The 21233-nt window shown below is 39.4% G+C and overlaps 1 protein-coding gene across 5 annotated transcripts in view; it reads right to left on the minus strand.

The window, feature by feature from the left end:
* CDase (neutral ceramidase) overlaps nucleotides 1-21233 on the minus strand; it is a 1004245-nt gene that overhangs the window by 332045 nt on the left and 650967 nt on the right. For all 5 annotated transcript variants that reach the window (XM_068225499.1, XM_068225500.1, XM_067137831.2 and 2 more), the window contains exon 8: nucleotides 6140-6262. In XM_068225499.1, coding sequence (XP_068081600.1) covers nucleotides 6140-6262 — 123 coding nt within the window. The remainder of the gene's footprint in view (nucleotides 1-6139; nucleotides 6263-21233) is intronic.

The raw sequence follows: 21233 nt of genomic DNA on the forward strand, positions 1-21233 counted from the left end.
TGTTACAGACGTAAAAAGTGGGTATTTGGAATCTCCTGTAAATGTAAAGAAACATAGCTGATTTGTTTTTGGAAACTCCACTTAAGGGGAACTAAAAAGGGGTGAAATTTTAAAATGAGAATTTCTACAGTATATCTCAAAAAACTTAACATGTTACAGAAGTGAAAAGTAGTATATTTCAATCTCTATTAAAAATAAAGAAAAGTATATTTTGAGTTTTCGGAAATAACACTTTGGTGGAAGGGGGGTAAAGGTGACTGAAAATGGTGTTGAATTTTTTTAATTAGGCTACTGATATCTCAAAAATGAAGATGTTACAGACGTGAAATTTGATATTTGGAATCTGCTTTAAAAGTAAAGAAACACGTATCTCAGAAAATCCAATGAAGGGGAGGGGGGTGAAAGAATTGAAAATTAATTGACTTAATTGTATGAGAATACATACATCTAATAATAAATAAGTTGTTACAGACGTGAAAATTGGTAATTGGATCTCCTTTAAAAACAAAGAAAAACGCGTTTTGGGGGGAAATAATTCTGGGGGGGGGGCGAGAGTGAAAAGGAATTGAATTCCTATCATAAGGACTCATAAATCAAAAACTGAAGACGTCAGAGTCGTGATAATTGGTATTTAGAAGATCCTTTACTATTAAAGTAACAAGTATTTTTTGCCGGAAAATTCACTTAGGGGGGATGGGGAGGATTGTGAGAGGAAGTTAATTAACTGAATTATTTTCATGGGGATAGTTATATCTCAAAACTGAAGGTAACAGACGTGAACATTGGTGTTTGGAATCTTCTTCAAACATAAAGAAACACGCCTTCTTTTAATTCTTTTTTTTGGGGGGGGGGTTAAATAAATTTAACGGCGGTGGTGTGTAAAAGGAGGTGAGACCAAATGAGTTTACTGCTCATAATGTACTTATAAGGATCCTCCGTTGCTCAGGCAGCATGCCGGCCTCTCACAGCTGGGTTCCGTGGTTCAAATCCCGGTCACTCCATGTGACATTCTTGCTGGACAAAACGGAGGCGGGACAGGTTTTTCTCCGGATACTCCGGGTTTCCCTGTCATTATTCATTCCAGCAACACTGTCCAATATTTAATTTCATTTTTAATTCATCGATCATTGCCCCAGAGGAGTGTTTCGGCAGCCGGCACAATTCCTATTGTCGCCGCTAGATGGGGCTTTATTCATTCCATTCCTGACCCTGTCGAATGACTGGAAACAGGCTGTACATTTTCGATGTACCGTACTTATTCTGATCATAAACTGATCATTTTTAATCTTTCCTGGGTTCGTTTTCAACAGCCATCTTTTCCTTCGGAGAAGTTCTTAGATTACAGCAGACTCTCCTGGCATATAAATAAAAATTTAAACACATTTGAATAAACGATAGGAATGATATTGACGGTGCAATTGTTCACCTCTATAATAAGGTCAATATTGCACGGAAGTATGTCATTCGTATCGCCAGAAATCCCGCACACTTGCCTACGCGCGACAATGGTGCTGGTCTCATTGTCAACAATGACAATGGCAGCAGATGTAGTTTACCGCCAAGTAGCGGTCTTGCATCTTGCTGTGGGGTCCAGAACATCTAATAATAATAATAATAACAATAATAATAATAATAATAATAATAATAATAATATTCTTGACCGTCGTCAAAATGTGCGGACCCTGCTGGAAACGGGTCCTGGCCTGGTAATGTCTACGAATACAGTCCGGCCGCGGGTTCAGTACCGCCAAGGCACCCAAGACGACACCACGCCGGATCTCCTTCAGGATTTGATCCATACTAAAAATGCTTATAGGAAAAGATGACAAAGATTTAGGGACCCAACTGACCGCGTGGAATACCTGGACCTAGCCCGGGAAGTACGAAATCGATTGCTGGAAAGAAGGATTGGAAAATGTGAGGAACTTTGAAGTAATCTCTCAGAAAACGAGTCAGATCGCGAATTTCGGAGGATTATATATAACACGTTAAGCATTCAATTATGAATTTCAGTATAATACCGTAGCGAAGCACGGGTATCTTGCTAGTCATGTATAAAATCTTGAGCCGATTTCTTATAATACTCGTCATAATCATATTAAGTGATCAGTCCTAAGACTGGCCAATTATTATAAAGTTCTCCCGGTGTTTGCTGGTCTCTTGCAATCGTTTACATAACCACACTTGTTCGCTTCTACGTCATTCATGTTTTGTTTGATCCAACTCTATCTCAGTCATCTACAAGGTGTATTTCCTTCGAAGAGACCTTCTTCTTATTATTATTGTTCTGTTTCTCAGCGTTGTAATGCGGGCGTAAGGTCCGTGATTAAACACCAGTTTGTAGGTTGTGGCGTCGTTTGGCATCAAGCCAACTTCTTTATGCCCGCTGTTACCGTATTGTGCCTGCATTTAATTTTTTTGTCATTTAGTTGGGCAGCCACTTTTTATGTCAAATTAAGAGCAAAGTTGGCAACTGTGCCAGGTGCTGCACATAGCATATTACCCTAACATGCTCCGTTCTGTATACATTCTGAATGGCGTTCTCGCATTTCAATATCTCCTCTATCGATATCATCTCAGAAGCTATGGAATTAGAGATCATATCCTAACAAGAGATTTTCTTCATCCTAAGTCAGCATCTTATTTCAAATAATTTCAGGTGTTCCATTTCTGCTTTATATACAGTCCAGGTTTCAAAGCCGTGCAATACAACAGCCGATACAAATATGTGTAGCAAACTTATTTCCGTGTGGTGCAAAGTACAGTGCGTTTCGGCATAAGTGCAGCCTTGACTTGACTAAACCAGCGCTCAACTTCTGCGGCGCATTAACCATTACCTGTGGTCTTCTGACGAAAACATAATTATTTATTTTATTTGTTCTATATTCTAGCCATGAATCTTTAACTGAAGTTTCAGAGGTGAATGTTACATCACTGATTACTTGGTTCATGATGCGCTGATCTTCATATCCTATACATCCACATTTCTAGCAGTCCGCTTGGAGAGAGATTAATTCCTGCTCAACAAACCAGAAACGAGAATTTCTCTGTACCGATCAGAACTTTTCATATTAGCCTCGAAAAATTTAATATTGGGGAGCATGTTCCTTTGTTTGAATATATTCCTGAACCCGTCTTTATACAATGCGCATAAATTTAACTAGTCATGGTCCAAACTAAGTTATACCTTTATTCATTAATGATATTGCAAAAGTTCTTCAGACTATGTGTCCATAAATAGCTCGTTTTAATTTGTTTCGCATATATTGAATATGGTTCGGTCTAGGGTACACACGACGTCATGCAGCCGGTACGCCAAACTGAGTTCAATCAATCAATCGATCAATCAATCAATCAATCAATCAATCAATCAATCAATCAATCAATCAATCAATCAATCAATCAATCAATCAATCCTGATCCGCGTTTAGGGCAGTCGCCCTGGTGGCAGATTCCCTATCTGTTGTTTTTCTAGCCTTTTTTTTTTAATGAATGAAAACCTACAACCTGTTTTCCAGTCATTGACCGGGTCAGGGATGTAATGAATGAAACATAAATAGGCTGTTATTACAATGGGGTCGCCACTCCCAAGGTGATTTATATTAATGAGTGATAAATGCAATGAAATGATAATGGAGGGTGTTGCTGGAATGAAAGATGACAGGGAAAACCGTAGTACCCGGAGAAAAGCCTTTCCCGTCTCCGCTTTGTCCAGCACAAATCTCACATGGAGTCACCGGGATTTGAACCACGGTATCCAGCGGTGAGAGGCCGACGCGCTGCCGTCTGAGCCACGGAGGCTCCCTTTTTTTTAAATGATTCCAAAAAAATTTGGAAATTTATTGATCTTAAGCATTAATTTCGGCGATCTCACAGTGGAATCAGCAGTCGGAAATAACCCGTCATTGGGTGCAGAATGTGGACAATCGTATCCTTCCCTACAGAGTTTCGAGTGAAATGATACATTCAGACATGAGTATATTTTCAAACAACCTAAGAGCCACATTTTCGGTTTGTACAAAAACATTCAATTTAGTGTTACGTGATGACGGGGTGGTAAATTGAGCACCACAACTGGTAGCGTATAATTCGAAAGTGTATTATCTAACAACAAAATCTTGCACACAACTGCTACAGACACACCAGCATCACAACATACAGGTACGACACACACAATTACACAGTTCGCGCTCTCTCATCAGCGTTGTCAGTGTTCAGTCACACTAATTCACATTCAAACATCCTCGGATGACACTTACAGTCTAAACAACTGGCACACAAACTGTCAATCATAATCTCAATCAGACGAACACTTATTCTTGCAGCCGATATCACAGTCCTCTGTTCAGAGCCCGTGCATGACAGTTTCACAGTCACGTTTCACGAATACTGTCCGTACTTCCCCGCTGACTTCGTTCACTGTGCCATGCCCATTCCCAGTGATTTCTCACACGCCGCTCCTGACACAACGTCCACTACATAGCAATTGCCCCTAGAGACTCAACTACACGACGACAACCAGGCAGAACGAACACTCATTTACACGGACAGAACACTCCATAGCCCTTTCAGACCGAGTACTCACAATTGTGCGGGTTCGTATTTTAGTTATCCCTGACCGCATTTGATGTTTTTTCGGCGCTACACCGGACTGCAGTGATTGTGCAGGACACGTGGCGTGTATTTCAATTGATTTTAGTATGCGCCTGACCGCCAGGGCGAAGGAAGAAGAGTTTAAAAAGCACAGTTGATCGGCGAGATGGCAGGAAGCAGTAGCGCCGAAAGTAAGTATTTATTTACTGCGTTTATATTAATCTAGAAGCTTTACTGAATACCGGAATATATTCAATGAAGTGTGTACATTGGTTAGTGAACGTAAATTTTGAAGCTACACCATCGTACGTGATACAACGAGGTTTTGAATTTTGATACGCACAATTGTGTGGGTCCTGTTTTTCGGATGTTAGTTTTTATTTTGTAAAATAAACTATTAATACGTGTATTGAGGAGCATTTTAGTCAGTTCTTGACGTACAAACAAAAATTCACACCTCCAGTTTCCTTTCAGGTCTGAAAGGGATAGACCGCCTCAACTCAGGCTGTCACTGCCCACAGCGGAACTCAGTCGTAGACTCACACTCAGACTGCCTGAAACTGCTCACCGACTGAGTTCAACTGAACTGAACTACTAGCGCTTAATCGACTACACACTGAGTCCACATCCTCCTTTTATAGAGAGGCTAATCCTTCGAGATCCTTCGGAGGAGGAGAATCCCGTAGAAATTTCTGGAGATGGAAGTCTCTGGGTTCAGGCTGTCGTAGTTCCTACACCGCCACGAGGAAGAGGGGCGGGGAAGGGCAATACAGGTTGGCAGCAATGGGAAGGTAGTGGCGTAGTGATTGTGCGTCCTTCTCGTCTTCGAATGGTTGTTCCTAGTGATGAGAGGGTGGGGGACGCAACTCTGCAATTTTCCTGCCGTTAGAGCCAGGCTGACTTGCTCTACTCAGAACTTATTACCAAATGGCGGATGTAGAGGCCTTCCACGTCACAATAGCAACACATCGACACTACTTGCAGGGGAGATACAAAATTTTGATGAGTTCATTTTGTAAGGGACCGTATTGTTAGTAATGTATGTGGTCCAAAAATATTTAATCGTCCAAGAATAGTTGGAAGTGAAGTTCCTCGCGACAAATACAGTGTATTTACGTTCCCCAGCCGCCTATGTAACAGGGCATGGTCCAGCGATCAAGGTACCTGTCTCGAACATCTCCGACTGTCGTTCACGCCTGGGCCAGGTAATTTCTGTTCTATTTATTGTTGATAATTATACATACTACTAAGGCAAATCCTTACTTTCACACAAAACACAAAAATTATAAGTGACAAACCATGAGAACCGACAAGGGTTAAAATGAAATTTGAATCTACATGTACAACACAGTGGTTTGAAATTAATATAATTCAGTACGTAATAATTAATTGAAAAAATTAACATATAATATGTTAAGCATGGTGGATTTATGTCGATATGCATTTCAATTTACAGGTGCAAATTTTTGTAAGAAGATAGAACTGGTAGCTGATTCTGTGTTTTCTTTACATAAATTGATAAATACTGGTGTAAACTGAAGCTTACCGTACTTATTATTTTGGTCTCCTCGTCATACACCTGAGCCTCTTGCTTCGGCATGTCCACAAACTGATGGATGGAGCCTACAGGACCCCTCAATTCCACAGCGTCTGGTTGACCCCACAGTTCCTGAAAACGAACATAATTTATCATATTACATATTGGGATTTGTTGTTCCTAGTCAAAATACAATTATTTGGACGGATCAAAATTTATGAAACGGTAAAAAATAGTGTTCCCATCAACCGTGGGGCGGGATGAGAAGATAATTTTCAAAGCAAAGCAAAGCAAAGCAAAGTACCTCCGTACAGGCCATGAAGGCCGTTGGAGGAGTGGAAGGTAAAGGCTTCCACCGTTGTTAACCTCGGCACGTGATGGGGTAGAGTGGTTAGCTCTACGCCCGGCCGCCGTTATCCCCAAGAATTAACCTGGTACTCATTTTTGGTGTAGACTGAGTGAACATCAGGGCCATATGCTCCTCCGAAATTGGAAATCTCGTTTCTTAAATTTTACGACTTTCTGACGGGGATTCGAACCTACGTCCTTCCGGACGAACAGAGCACTCCTTTACCCCATCGGCCAGGCCCTGAAGATAATTTTCACGAATTACAAATATGAGTACGAAATTAATAGATAGCGCTTCGTGTGTGAGATAACAAGATGATGGGATCATGAGAAGTAAATTTACGAGAAGAAATTCGACGATAGGATAATTGATCATTCAGTGATACCGAGTGAATTTTCGATACTATAAGGTTTACATGCAGAGAAGCATAGTGTTCTTTTATGTATGTATGTATTTATTTATTTATTTATTTAATCTGGGAACACACGGTATTTTAGGGAAAACGTGTTACAAAACCAAACCCCATGGCGCTATAGCCGTGATGGACTTTGGTCTTCCAAGCAACTACTTCTCAACATGAAGGCCTACAGTTACGAGGTGACACGTGATCGGCGCAACGAATCCATTCGGCTGTAATACTTAGCGTTCAAGGGCGGAGCCTCTATTTCATTGTCAGATAACACCCCAAATTGTTCTAACGCACACTAAGGGGAGCTCGGACCGGTCTCCAGAACCACGTGAGAAACCCTGACCTGACCGACAATCAAACCTGGAGTCTCCGGCTAAGACTCAGGCCCGCTACCTCTAGACCATGAGGTGGACGGTACTTTATATTGCTGTGCTAGCAAATGTACCCGTGCTTCGCTACGGTATTCTATCTTGTATACGGATATCGAAGTAAATTACTGTACATGAAGTGAATAAGAATTTTTAAATTACATGTCCCATGACGTTATCCAAAAAAAAGCATCATAGGGAGGTACGCAGACGTTGTTTCCAATGTAAAGAAGCGAGTTGCGGAGTTGTGATGATAACGACAGGTCTCACTTGTCTACCGCAATTCACTATGCGTAACGTCACTCACATTTTGATGGGTAATTTTGTTTATAATGGGGGCCATCAGGTAAACGAGTTTTGAAAAAAATGCACGCTCCCTTGCCTTCTGCTAGTCAAATCGAGAAAGGAATTATTAATGACAATGGTACACGGGCGTTGAAGGAGGACCCAATTCCTACTGCCAGTTAAAGTCGATGTAGGAGGTAGTGATTATAACATCAGACGCCCTCCTGCTGACAGTCACTATTAATTTGTAAAGTATTAATTACAATGTCAGACACACCCCTTCTTGATCGCTGCAAATCAACTTAAATGAATAAATGTAAATCGACATGCGGTAGTAAATTCATGTTCACCTTCATTTACAGAATAACTGCTACTAAACGGTGCATCAAATCAAAAAACGGATTGTACTAAAAGACGCCTCTGGCCTTATTTAACGATCTAAATGGCTGGCCCTATAATATTTCCTCGTATCTCATCCATTTAAAGGAAATATCGTTTTAGAAACGTTGAATAGGGTGAAATTTGTGTAAGGTTTTCACACAGTGAATTACTTTTCAGATACTTATGCGACAGCTTCAAACATAGAATTTGGCCCACATGTGACAACTGGGTGGGCCAATATTCGTGTGGAATTTGCTGATCCCATCTTTCCTATTAGTGAATCAAACCATATATTTTATGTGTACAAAGAGCAAAATTGAGGTAAATACAGAAATACAGCCAAATTTAACGTATAAGGGATACGACAAAAAAGCATAGGACCAAAGCTGTAGATCACACCAAATTGAACAGAGATTGTGCCATCCGTTTTGTGATACGACTTACCGTTCAGCCACTAAATACCTCGAAAGAACGTCGGCACCGTCATTAAAATTGCCTCCATATTTCGATATTATTTTCGGGAGTAAAAAATTAAATTTTTATACATCTCGTAAATTTTCCGTCGGTTACAGGCTAAAAGCTATAATTTTGCCAAATTTCAATCTTCTAACTCGTCTGGGAGATTGTACTGCCATCTTGATATGGGGGAGGGGTTTAAAAATTAGGACTTTCAGGAAACTTTTAAGCCCATGTAACCTATAGGTTATCGATCTGGATAAATATCACCGACTGTATTCTTATACAGATTTGAAACTCCCAGTGTGTCTCCCTCAGAGAATTTTGAGAATTATAGATTTTTCTAGATATTCTGAAGTCATCAGCTTGTCTGGTACCAAGTTTTAAGTTTCTAAGATGCCTAGAATGGTCTCATTAATTCACGTCTGTTTTCATTTTTATGCCTTAATTTATATATACATATAGATCGCGCCGAACTGACTTCCATTTATTAATATGGATTATAGGCCCTATTTCACCAGCTTTCCTAGGTGTTCTAGGGGCGTCTTACTCCCTCAGTATGTTTCCCAGGTAGTAGGTCATACTTGAAAGTCATACTGGAACATACTCACGTCCATTATATCGGTCATTTTTGACAATTTACTTTTTCACCCTTTCTCCCCCATAAGCCAACGGGGGCTGAGTTTTATTTTAAAAATCCGGAATGTTACTATTCATCTCAGCGACCCGGAAAAATATGGATTCGGCAGTATATTCGATTATTATCTCACTCCCCCCTCCCTCCACCCTAATGGAACTAAACATTGAGTTTTAAAAATCGAGAGTCTCAATATTAATCTCAGCGACCCCGACAACTATGTATTCAACACTATTTTCGATTATTTGTATATATCACTCTCCCATTGCCCCCAAACAACAAAGGGGGCTGAACTTTAAAAAATTCCAGGGTGTCACTATTCATCTCAGCTAAACCGAATAGTATGGATTCGACACTACTTTCGATGATTTGTATATCTCAGCCCCCTCCGCCACTCCTAAGGGTTCCTGGGGTGTATTACCTCCACGTGGTTTGTCTCCTGATACTAAAAATCCAGAGTGTCACTATTCATCTCAGCGACCCCGGAAACTATGTATTCGACACTGTTCTCGTTAATTTGTGTATCTGGTCCCCCTCGCCCCCCGCCCCTTAGGGTTCCTGGGCTGTCCTACCCCCACGTGGTTTGTCTCCTGATACTAAAAATCTAGAGTGTACAATTCACCTTTGCGACCCCAAAAACGATGTATTCGACACTATTTTCTTTTAATTTTATATATCATTCTCCTCGCCCCCCACCACAAAGGGGGGTGACTTTGAAAAAATCGGAGTGGAACTATTCATCTCAGCGACCCCAAGAAATATTGATTCGACATTGTTTTCGTTAATTTGTGTATCTAACGCCCCTCGCCCCCTAAGGGTTCTTGGGCTGACTAACCCCCACGTGGTTTGTCTCCTGATACAAAAAAATCCGGAGTGTACAATTCACCTCAGTGATCCCGAAAATTATATATTCGACGCTATTTTCGTTTATTTTATATATCGCTCCCCCCTCACCCCCATCCAAAAGGGAGCTGAACTTTGACTTTTAAAAAGTCGGAAGTGTCACTATTCATCTCAGCGACCCCGTAAACTGTGGACTCGACACTTTTTCGATTTTTTTTATATCCTGCCCCCTGCCCTCCTGTCCCCCACCCCTAAGAAAGCTATGGATGACTTACCCCCACAATGCTCGTCTGGAGGTAGTAATTCGTAAGTGTACCAAGTTTGGTTGAAATTGGTCCGGTAGTTTAGGAAGAGATGTGTCATTTACACACATACATCCATTTTTATATATAGTAAGATAAGATAAGATTTAATGTATGGAAAAATGAAACATTCATTTCGAATAAAACCCAGCTTCCACTTTTACTGGATAAAAGCGTATTAAACACCGATATCATGGAGTGATAGAATTAGCTAATATATGAGGTAAGATGGATAATTTATAGAATTATTATTACGTCTGAGTTTTGTGTTAAATCACATATTATTTAAACTTGTGATGCGCAATGAAATATTTAGTTATCTATTTAGTTATATACGAAGTCTTTCTGACACAGGGCCGATGACCTAGATGTTAGGCCCCTTTAAACAACAAGAATCATCATTAGACAAATTTACAGTGGAAGGCCAAATTATGAGGAACAGTACTCATATGTATATTATTTCTTGTAAAAATAATTTTATGAACGAACAATTTGATTTTCATATGATTATTTTATTTGGTAATGCTACAGGTATCATTACCTTTGTTTTCGATAACTGGCAAGACTGGAAACCTGCGCCATTCTATTACATAAGTAATGTTAAATCTCGATTGGTTGACGTTTGTTGAACATTTCTGCTGTAGAAAGGTTGTTTAAAACATTTTCTAATTGTTTTCCCGAATTTTTTCTCGTACGAAATAATTAAAATGGTACGTAATATTTATTTTTGTATTACTTTTGTTGTATTTTATGAGTAAAAATCAATTTTGTTTACAATAGGACGTGATCATCAGCCTCGAAAATCGTAAAAATAGTGTTGCCCGCATGACTACGATGATGAACGATGAAAGAATAAAAGTTTCCAAAAGGTCAGTCCAGAGGCTGTTGGCCGAACATAACCTCAGGTGTCTTCGGCCTATCCGAAAACGACAACTCACCAAGGCAATGAAGAAAAGGCGACTGCAATAATCCAGACAACATCGAAATATGACGGTTCAAGACTGGAGTCGAGTAAGTGAAACTTTCTAAACAGAACTGTATGTCAGTACCGAATATTTTTTTTATTATTTTGTGATTATTGTAATATTTTACAGGTATGTTTCTCCGACGAATCAATTTTTCAGGTTTTGGTCGACAAAAGTTAATTCATCCTACGGCACCTTGTGGAGCAGTTCCATCCAGACTGCCTTACGGAGAGGGGTTAAACACCCAGTTAGTGTAATGGTTTGGACTGTGATCTCCGCGAAGGGCATGGGTCGCACATACAACGTAACAGAAACAATGCGGCAAGACCAGTACAAGCGAGTACTTAATACAAGGCTACTACCACAGCTCAAGGAATGGTTTCCTGGTGATAAACTGTACATTTTTATGCACGATTCGGCACCTTGCCTGCATTCCTTGGTGAAAAAAAAACATTATTGTTTTGCCATGGCCGGAGATCTCATCCGATATGAACCCCATAGGGATCATATGGGAGCTCACCAAAACTGCGATCACCAGGCAAGTTATCACCACCAAGCTTCAGTTGATTGAAACTCTCATCAAGAAATTGCATCATGACACTGAACGCCAGGTGGCGTAATTTCCTGCCAGAAGTAGGAACCAATAAACTGGTAAGATAATGCTATTACTTTCATTAGAATTCAATTTAAAATAATATCCCTTACGTTAAAGTTATTGTCACATTAGAACATAGCACGTTATACACAGAAGAAAACTGCCTATACTAAACGTGAGGAGTTCAAGGCATTTCTTTGTGAAGTATTTCCATACAGGAGTCTCGGAAAGTAGTTAGTTGCTTGTGTTCGGTACATGTACATGGTGGAATACGAGAAACAGAGATACAATTATGAAAAATATCAGAGGGATCTCCTAGTTTATAATTAGACTTCACGATAGGGTAATGCTTCTACTTACGTTATATCTATCTTGTTCATTGCTCATAACGTAATGCCTAGGAGTTGCACATATTTGTGATCTCTAAATGTCACTTAATTAGGATTGTACCGGAGGTACAACTGCCCCGTGCATTTAAAACTAGCGCCTTGTAGAAGGCCATCTAGATCAAGAAATCTGAAACTCATTTTGGAAGTAGTGTGAACATTTCTCAAGAGATGTCGCTACTATCAACTTATGTCGCGCCCTCTGGGCTGAAGATGAACTATTTAAATTCAAGGTAAATTTTTTTGTATTAAGGTTTCCTAAACTGGAATGTTTAGTGTTTGATTTTTATGTTCAAAAGATATCAGCACTTCTATCTCTTCCCGCCAAATTAAGGCGTTAGCCAATGAGAAATTTTGTATATTTATTCATCTACAAATCAAGATTTTGTGATATTTTTTAAATTAACCAATACAAATAGTGGGTGTGTCAGGGCTTGGCCAGAGTTTTCTGGAACTTTTCTCTCCGCTATAAAAGCCGAGGGCTGGTGAGTCATATTGTCTTTGTGATCGCTCCAGTCTAGAGTGTGTTCGTAACGGAGGCGAGGGCTACCTCATCCATCGTCGGGAGGTCCACCAGTAATGGCAAATTTCGATTAACATGTGATAGTTCTTCAAAGCTAGCTCGAGGGGATGGTTTCAAATCTTTAGTAATGTAACTTTTATTTTCTCAAATGTAAATTTGTACCTTTAAATGTAAATTTCAAACAAGTCGAATGAACTTAACCAAAATCAGGGTAAAAAGAGTGAGGTACCCTCTTGTATTCCCTCTCAACTTGATATTGAGGTGACTATGATTTTGTAACCTTTTATATCTATCTAGTAATTTCTGTAACTTAAATATTTTTCTCCATCTAGTCTCCTCCGTAGTATAGGCTTAGCTTCTGTGACGTCGGGCCGTAATCCCAAATAGGGTTTTAAGTATTTCATGTAAATTTCAAGGAGCGCAAGTGTTCGCCTACACACCATTACTTAATTTCGACCAGTTAACTTTAACCTTTTGTTTTTATCAAAGGCTATGTTGAATGTGTACTTGTTACCCCTGTTAAACTCTGTTTCATTCATTTCATGTCCGGCTCCATGGCTAAATGATTAGCGTGCTGACCTTTGGTCACAGGGGTCCCGGGTTTGATTCCCGGTAGGGTCTGGAATTTTAAACTTAATTGGTTAATTCCGCTGGCACGGGGGCTGGGTGTATGTGTCGTCTTCATCATCATTTCATCCCCATCACGACGCGCAAGTCGCCTACGGGTGTCAACTCAGAAGACCTGCAACTGGCGAGCCGAAATTGTCCTCGGACACTCCCGGCACTAAAAGCCATACGCCATTCCATTTTATTCTTTTCATGTTAAAGATATCAGACTGTTGAGCAGTTAAGACAGTGGATACTGTTGAATTTTGTTAATTGTAAGTTGTGCCTTTGAAAGGTCTGGAAAATGTAAATTTGTAGAGCAATGATGCTCTTCTATTGGTGTAAAAGAAATTGGGAGATCGTCACCGTGACTATTCATTGAAAGGGTCAGTAGTGCTCAGGTAAAATTTGTAATTAGGGAGCTTCAAGCTCATATTGTTAATAATTTATTGTTATCTGTTTACTCTTGACCTCTCCTGAAGCTTGCAACCTAAATTTTTGTACCTGATTTGTTACCTGCTTAGCAGAGTGTAAAGTAAAGAAAATTTGAAAAGGAAAAGACAAGATTTAAGGAAGAAATATATATCCAATTTTAAAGTTAGATTAATCTTCTGATTTTTCTATATCCACCCATTCAGCCCGCAACTTCTTTCACCTCTGTAAACTACAATATTTCCGTAACAAGGCTCATTTGACTCTTTCGTTTTTTTTTTTTTTACGCAGCCCGTTTCACAAATCTTACTATATATAAAAATGGATGTATGCGTCTGTATGTAAATGACACATCTCCTAAACCACTGGAGCAATTTCAACCAAACTTGGTACACTTATGACTTACTATCTGGAGAAGAGCACGGCGGTGGCAAGCCATTCCTAGTGCCCTTAGGGGTGGGGAGTCATGGGATTAAGTGTAAAAATAATCGAAAACAGTGTCTAATCCGTAGTTTTAGGGGTCGCTGATATGAATAGTGACACTCCGGATTTTTTTAAAGTCCAAGGTTAACCCCTTTTGTATGGGGGGAAGGGGGAGATGAGATATAAAAATAATCGAAAAGTGTCGAATCCATAGTTATTGGGGTCCGTGAGATAAAGAGAAACACTCAGGATTTTTTTAAGTCCAAGTTCAGCCCACTTATGTGTAGGGGTGGGGCGAGTGGGGAGAAGTGAGCTATAAAAATATTCGAAAATTGCGTTAAATCCACATTTTTGGGGGTCGCAGAGGTCAATAGTAACACTCCGGAATTTTTTAAAGTCCCCGTTCAGCCTTTCTTGGCACACGGCTGATAAAGGGGAAAAATAACCTAAATGACCGAGATTATGGATGTATGTGTGTATTTTCCAACATAGCTGTCAAGTAAATTTGGTACAAATATTACTATCTGTGAAAAGTGCTATTGGAGCAAGACACCCTCAGAACCCCCCAAGCGAGGCGGTGAAATATAAATAAAATAACCGAGCTCGATAGCTGCAGTCGCTTAAGTGCGGCCAGTATCCAATACTCGGGAGATAGTGGGTTCGAACCCCATTGTCGGCAGCCCTGAAGATGATTTTTCCGTGGTTTCCCATTTTCACACCAGGCACGTGCTGGGGATGTACCTTAATTAAGGCCACGGCCGCTTCCTTACCATTCCTAGGCCTTTGCTATCCCATCGTCGCCATAAGACGTATCTGTGTCGGTGCGACGTAAAGCAAAGTAGCAAAAAAGAAAAGAAATATAAATAAAACTAAAAACGGCCGATATTAGTGCCGAATAAATAGTTTTGAGGACTACTGGATCGATTTCAACCAAACGTGGTACACATACAGCGTACTATAAAAAGACTAACCGTGTAGAGGTATGACACAATTTGTGGTGCGGGGTGAGGGGGTGAATTATAAATATAATTGGAAATAGTGTCGAATTCATAGTTTTCGGCGTCGCTGAGGTAAATAGTGATACTCCGGGTTTTTAAAAGTCCAAGTTCAGCCACTTTTGGCGTAGAGGGTCAGATAGGGTGAAATGAAAAAATGACCAATATGATCGAGATTATGGATATATGTGTGTATTTTCCACCATAGCTGTCAACTAAATTTGATGAAATTATTACTATCTGTGAAAAAGTGCTGTGGTGTAAACACAGCCCTAGATACCCTAGCGAAGGAGTGAAAAATAAATATATATAAAGACGACCGATAATATTGTGGAATCCATACTTTTCAGGACTACTTCAGCGATTTGAAACAAACTTGGTACACTTATGACTTACTATCAGGAGACCAACCACGTGGGGGCAAGATACCTGTAGCACCCTGAGGGGTGGGGATGAAGGGGGTAGAATATATACATAATCGAAAATAATGTCGATTCGGGGTCTCTGGGATGAATAGTGACACTCCGGATTGTTTAAAGTCAAAGTTCAGTCCCCTTTGGCATAATGGTTGAGAAAGGGTAAAAAATAAATTGTCGAAAATGACCGAGATAATGAATGTATGTATGTTCTAGGGTAGCTATGAACCAAAATTGGTACACGTGTGACTTGCTATCTGGAAAATATAGAACCAGTAGGAGAGGAGATGAAATATAAATATAACTTAAAATGACCAACAATATTGTCGAATTCATAGTTTTTGGGACTACAGGAGCGACACCAACCAAACTTCGTACACTTATGACTTGCCAAAGGGAGATAAGCCGCGTGGGGGTATGACAACCTTAGCACCCCTAGGGTATGGGTTGGGGAGGGTGAATTAAAAATGCTTCGAAAATAGTCGTAAATGTAGTTTTGGGGGCCGCTGAAATGAATAGTTACACTCTGGATGTCGTTAAGTCCAAGTTGAGCCCCAGTCGGCAAGGGGGTGAGAAGGGGTGAAGAACAGATGTCCAAAATGACAGAAATTATGGACATTTGTGTGTATGATCCAGCATAATTGTCAACTAAACTGGAAAAAATACTGTGGGGGAAAGCATATCTACAATACCTAGGAAAGAAGATGAAATATAACTAACAATGGCCTATTTCAGTGTTGAATCCATAGTTTTCGGGAACACGGTAGTGATTTCAATTAAACTTGGTACATTGAAAACATACTATCAGGAGAAAAACTGCGTGGAGGTATGACAACCGTAGCACGCGTGGGGGTGTAGGGGGTGAGATATAAAAGTAATCGAAAATAGTGTCAAATCCATACTTTTTAGCGTCGCTGAGATGAATAGCGACACTCACGACTTTTTTAAGTCCAAGTTCAGCCTCCTTTCGCATAAGGGTGAAAATACTGTGGAGGTGAGAGATCCCTAACCCGCCAGGGTAGGGGTGAAATGTAAAAATGATCAAGAATGGCCGATAATTAAGTCGAATCCATAGTTTTCGGGGTCGCTCAGATTAACTGTGACACTCTGGATGCCGTTTATGACGAAGTTCAGTCCCAATCGGCAGGGAGGGGTTAGAACGGGTGAAGAAAAGAAAATGTCATTACTGCCAGAATTTGTAGACGCATGTGTGTATGTTCTAGCATACCACTCAACCAATCTTGGTACACATATGAGTTACTATCTGGAATAAATTACTATGGAGGTATATATAAGTCATGCCCCAGTCAGTATGGAGGTTGAGAAGGGGTAAAAATAACGTAAAAATAACTGATATTATAGATGTATGTGTGTTATGTTACAGAATAGCTCTCAACGAATCTTGGTACACACATAACTTATTATATGAGAAAATATACTGTTGAGGAAAATCACGCCTAGCAATCCTAGAGGAGGGGTGAAATATAAAATGTGAATGTACAGTCCATAGTTGTCGGGGTCGCCGAGGTGAAAACTGACACTCAGGATGTCGTTCAAGTTCATATTCAGTCCCCATCCGTATGGGGATGAAATGAAATGGAATTGGCGTATGGCTTTTAGTGCCGGGAGTTTCGGAAGATAAGTTCGGCTCGCCAGGTGCAGGTCTTTCGATTTTACGCCCCTATGTGATCTGCGCGTTGTGATGAGGATGAAATGTTGATGAAGGCAACACGTACACCCAGCACCCGTTCCAGAGAAATGAAACAATTAGGGTTAAAATTCCCGATAACTATTCACGATAACTATTTAGCCATGGAGCCGGACTTTATGGAGATGAGAAGGGATGAAAAGGAAAATATGACCGAAATTACGCATATTTTTGTTCCTTCCAGCACAGCCCTAATACAGTATTGGTACGCATAGGGTAGCCTACTTACAATCTGAAAGAAATACTGTTGGAGAAAAGCACCCCTAGCACTCTTAGGGGAGGGGGTGTTAAATATTAAAATGAACGAAAATGACTGATATCAATGCCGAATACATTGTTTACGAGGTCGCCGAGTTGAAATGTGACACTTTGAATGCTGGTTTAGTCACACTCCAGCCCCAGTCAGTATGGAGGTTGATAAGGGGTAAAAATTAACGTATTAACTGAGATTATAGATGTATTTGTGTATGTTACAGAATAGCTCTCAACGAAACTTGGTACACATATAACTTACTATATGAGAAAATATACTGTTGAGGAAAAACACGCCTAGCACTCCTAGAGGAGGGGTGGAATGTAAAATTTAACGAAAACGACTGATATTAATGTCGAATCCATTTCTAGGAGGTCGCTGAGATGAACCGTGACACTCTGGACGTTGGTTAAGTCATACTTCATCCGCAATGAGAATGGAGGTTGAGAAGGCGACTATTGATGTATGATGATATGTTCCAAAATTGTTCTCAAATAAACTTGGTACACGTAGGGCCTATGACTTACCATCTGAAAAGAAAAGAAATACTATGGAGATAAAACAGGGGATGACATATAAAAAATAGTGGAAAATAACCTATATTAATGTCGAATTCACTGTTTACGTATCGCTGAGATGGATTTTGACGCTCTGGATACCGTTTAAGTCCACGTTCAGCCTCCTTTGAGAAAGGGGGCTGAGATGGGCTTAAAAGTAAATAGTAAAAATTAACCTAGGTTAGTGTTGAATCTACTGCTTTTGGGGTCGCTACGCTAATTGGTGATAGTCTCAATAACAGCCCAACGTACTGTATCAACAGCACGACGAGAAAATAACCATAGTTATCACTCATTAATTTTTGATAGGATCAAATACTTCCCAGTCAATTCGAGCTTCCATAAAGACTAAGTTTTACTCGAAAATTATATTATCTAAACTTCAAATCAAACTTATATAAATAACTCTAAAAACTAAATAATAAATCGTAAAATAACAATCAACATCTCAAAAAAGATTTCTATACCAATTCACTTCACACGTAACTTACTGGTAATAGGTTACAAGTCTTAAAGGTAAACATTCAAAAACTATCCGGGCAACGCCGGAATAATTTACTAAGGGCTATGTTTGATAACTTCCAAATTCTAAATGTTGATTGATTGATTGATTGATTGATTGATTGATTGATTGATTGATTGATTGATTGATTGATTGATTGATTGATTGATTGATTGATTGATTGATTGATTGATTGATTGATTGATTGATTGATTGATTGATTGATTGATTGATTGATTGATTGATTGATTGATTGATTGATTGATTGATTGATTGATTGATTGATTGATTGATTGATTGATTGATTGATTGATTGATTGATTGATTGATTGATTGATTGATTGATTGATTGATTGTAGCTGTATTTATAGCGCCGCAAGTTTCACCCATTCTGTGATATAATACAAGCAGCGAAATACTTGTCACAATACCGAATTATAGTGTGAATAATATTTTTGACACTAATACTGTTTCTTCTAATTTGTGGTATGTGGGGGCGGTGACCTTCGATGTTAGGCCCCTTAAAACAACAAGCATCATCATCATCGTTGTATGTAAATAGTGGGTGGTGGTGGTGGTGGTGATTTTTTTAAAGAGTAATACCTGAACCTCAAGTTGCTTAAAGAAATACTGAATTCGTTTAATGATTATGTTTTCTGAGTTTCCAAATAATAATAATAATAATAATAATAATAATAATAATAATAATAATAATAATAATAATAATAATAATAATAATTATTATTATTATTATTATTATTATTATTATTATTATTATTATTATTATTATTATTATTATTATTATTATTATTATTATTATTATTATTATTATTATTAATGCCATTGATGCTTTCACGGCCCGTACTTATAGACATGAAGATAAGGTGAAATTATTTACGTTTCGCAGAGAACTTTGCTCTGCGTCTTCAGAAGAAAATCGTGACTGTCCACGAGAAAGGATTCTCAAGCAATGAGATTTGAATTTATACGTTTTAATGGACGTGGAAGTAGTACGTTCATTCGTCACCAGATGACTCCCCGGACGCGGTACAGCACTAGCGTTCGAAGCGGAAGCAGACGGAACCATCAGAATCAGTCTGAGAGGGTCAGATAACGTAACATAACAGGTGTACGCATATACGAAAATATGACATTGACACAAACCTGGAATGAAACATCTGTCGATGAGGAACGTACGAATTTGGAAACACCGAAACGAAATGACAGTAGTGAAGGGGCAGGGAAGGGAACTACCTATGTGAATCCTTAATGGCTGGCAACCACGTGTTACTTAATTGAAAGCCAGTGTCCCTGTTGAAATTGTTAGTATTTCTACGTATTTCCAACAGCTTCCCGTATAATCCTGGACCTGTAGTGTCTAGTGTGGGTAAGAGCTCGAGCATCTTGGAACAAAACATCATGACCCGACTATAGATCGTGCTCAGCTATTGCTGATTTGTCTGCCTGGTTGAGACGAATATTTCGTTCATGTTCCATGATACGAGTATCAACGGACCGGTATGTTTGGCCAATGTATACCTTCGTGTACTCCAGGATGTAAAAGTGGCGACAATTTGTTCTTGGTTTTACCCAGACTGTGAGCACTTTTAGTGGCGGTGCAAAACACGGTTTTTATATTGTGTTTGCGGAGGACCTTGGCAGTTCGATCTGTGGTGATGGGAATGTAAGGCAGGTAGGCAGTTCCCTTCACTTCTTCCTTCTGTAAGCTTTGCCTGGTCGTTTCTTTTGGATGCAGGGCTCTATAAATCTGCAAATCGCTGTAACCATTACCCTTGAACGTTATTTAGAGTGTGTCCATCTCCACCTGGATATTTGATGGCTCACAAATTCCTCTCGCCCTCTTGGTGAATGTCGTGAGAATGCATTGCTTTTGTGCTGGATGGTGGTGAGAATCTGCATGAAGATAGCGATATGTGGATAGGATTACGATAGACGATATGTCCTAAGGAGCCGTCCGGTTTCTTTCTTAATAGAACATCCAAGAATAGAAAGCGAATTTAATTGAAGGATGTTGCTGATTTAGGTGGTTTAGAAATAGATGAAATTTCTCAGGACCTTCCGTCCAGACTACAAATGTATCATCAACATACCTCCAGCAGATCGTAGGTTTGATGGGCACCGTAGCAATAATAATAATAATAATAATAATAATAATAATAATAATAATAATAATAATAATAATCGTCATCTAAATTTTATAGTAATACTCTTCATGACCAAGGTAATAACGTCCATTGCTACCTTTCAAGTATATCAGTTCATGATAATCACGGGCATTTGTTTACTGGGCCACGATTTAAGAATACTGGTTGAAAATGTGTCTCTGTAATAGCATTTCATTGAGAATTATATTTTTCCTCCTGAGTGTCCGAACTTACTGCTATTCCTTGCTTGGAGTCCACAGAGAGAATAATGCATTGTGGCAGTTATGGAGGATTACACGAGCAGGCTAAGAAGATTTGCTGGGAATGCGAAAGTGCTGTGATCCACGAGTGGATTATATTGTGGTAAGGAAGGGACTCAGTGAAGTGTGTCGTGAACATCCCAAACTCCCATCAAAACCCCTCATTCCCAAAGCGTTTACTCAGTCTAATAAAGCCATTAGCTAAAACCAAGACCTCGAAATTAGAACGACAAACATAATTATTTTATACTCTACTGTGGTACATGCTTTGCTAATATATATTTCAT

The sequence above is a fragment of the Anabrus simplex genome, chromosome 1 (assembly GCF_040414725.1).
Source record: "Anabrus simplex isolate iqAnaSimp1 chromosome 1, ASM4041472v1, whole genome shotgun sequence".
NCBI lineage: Eukaryota > Metazoa > Arthropoda > Insecta > Orthoptera > Tettigoniidae > Anabrus > Anabrus simplex.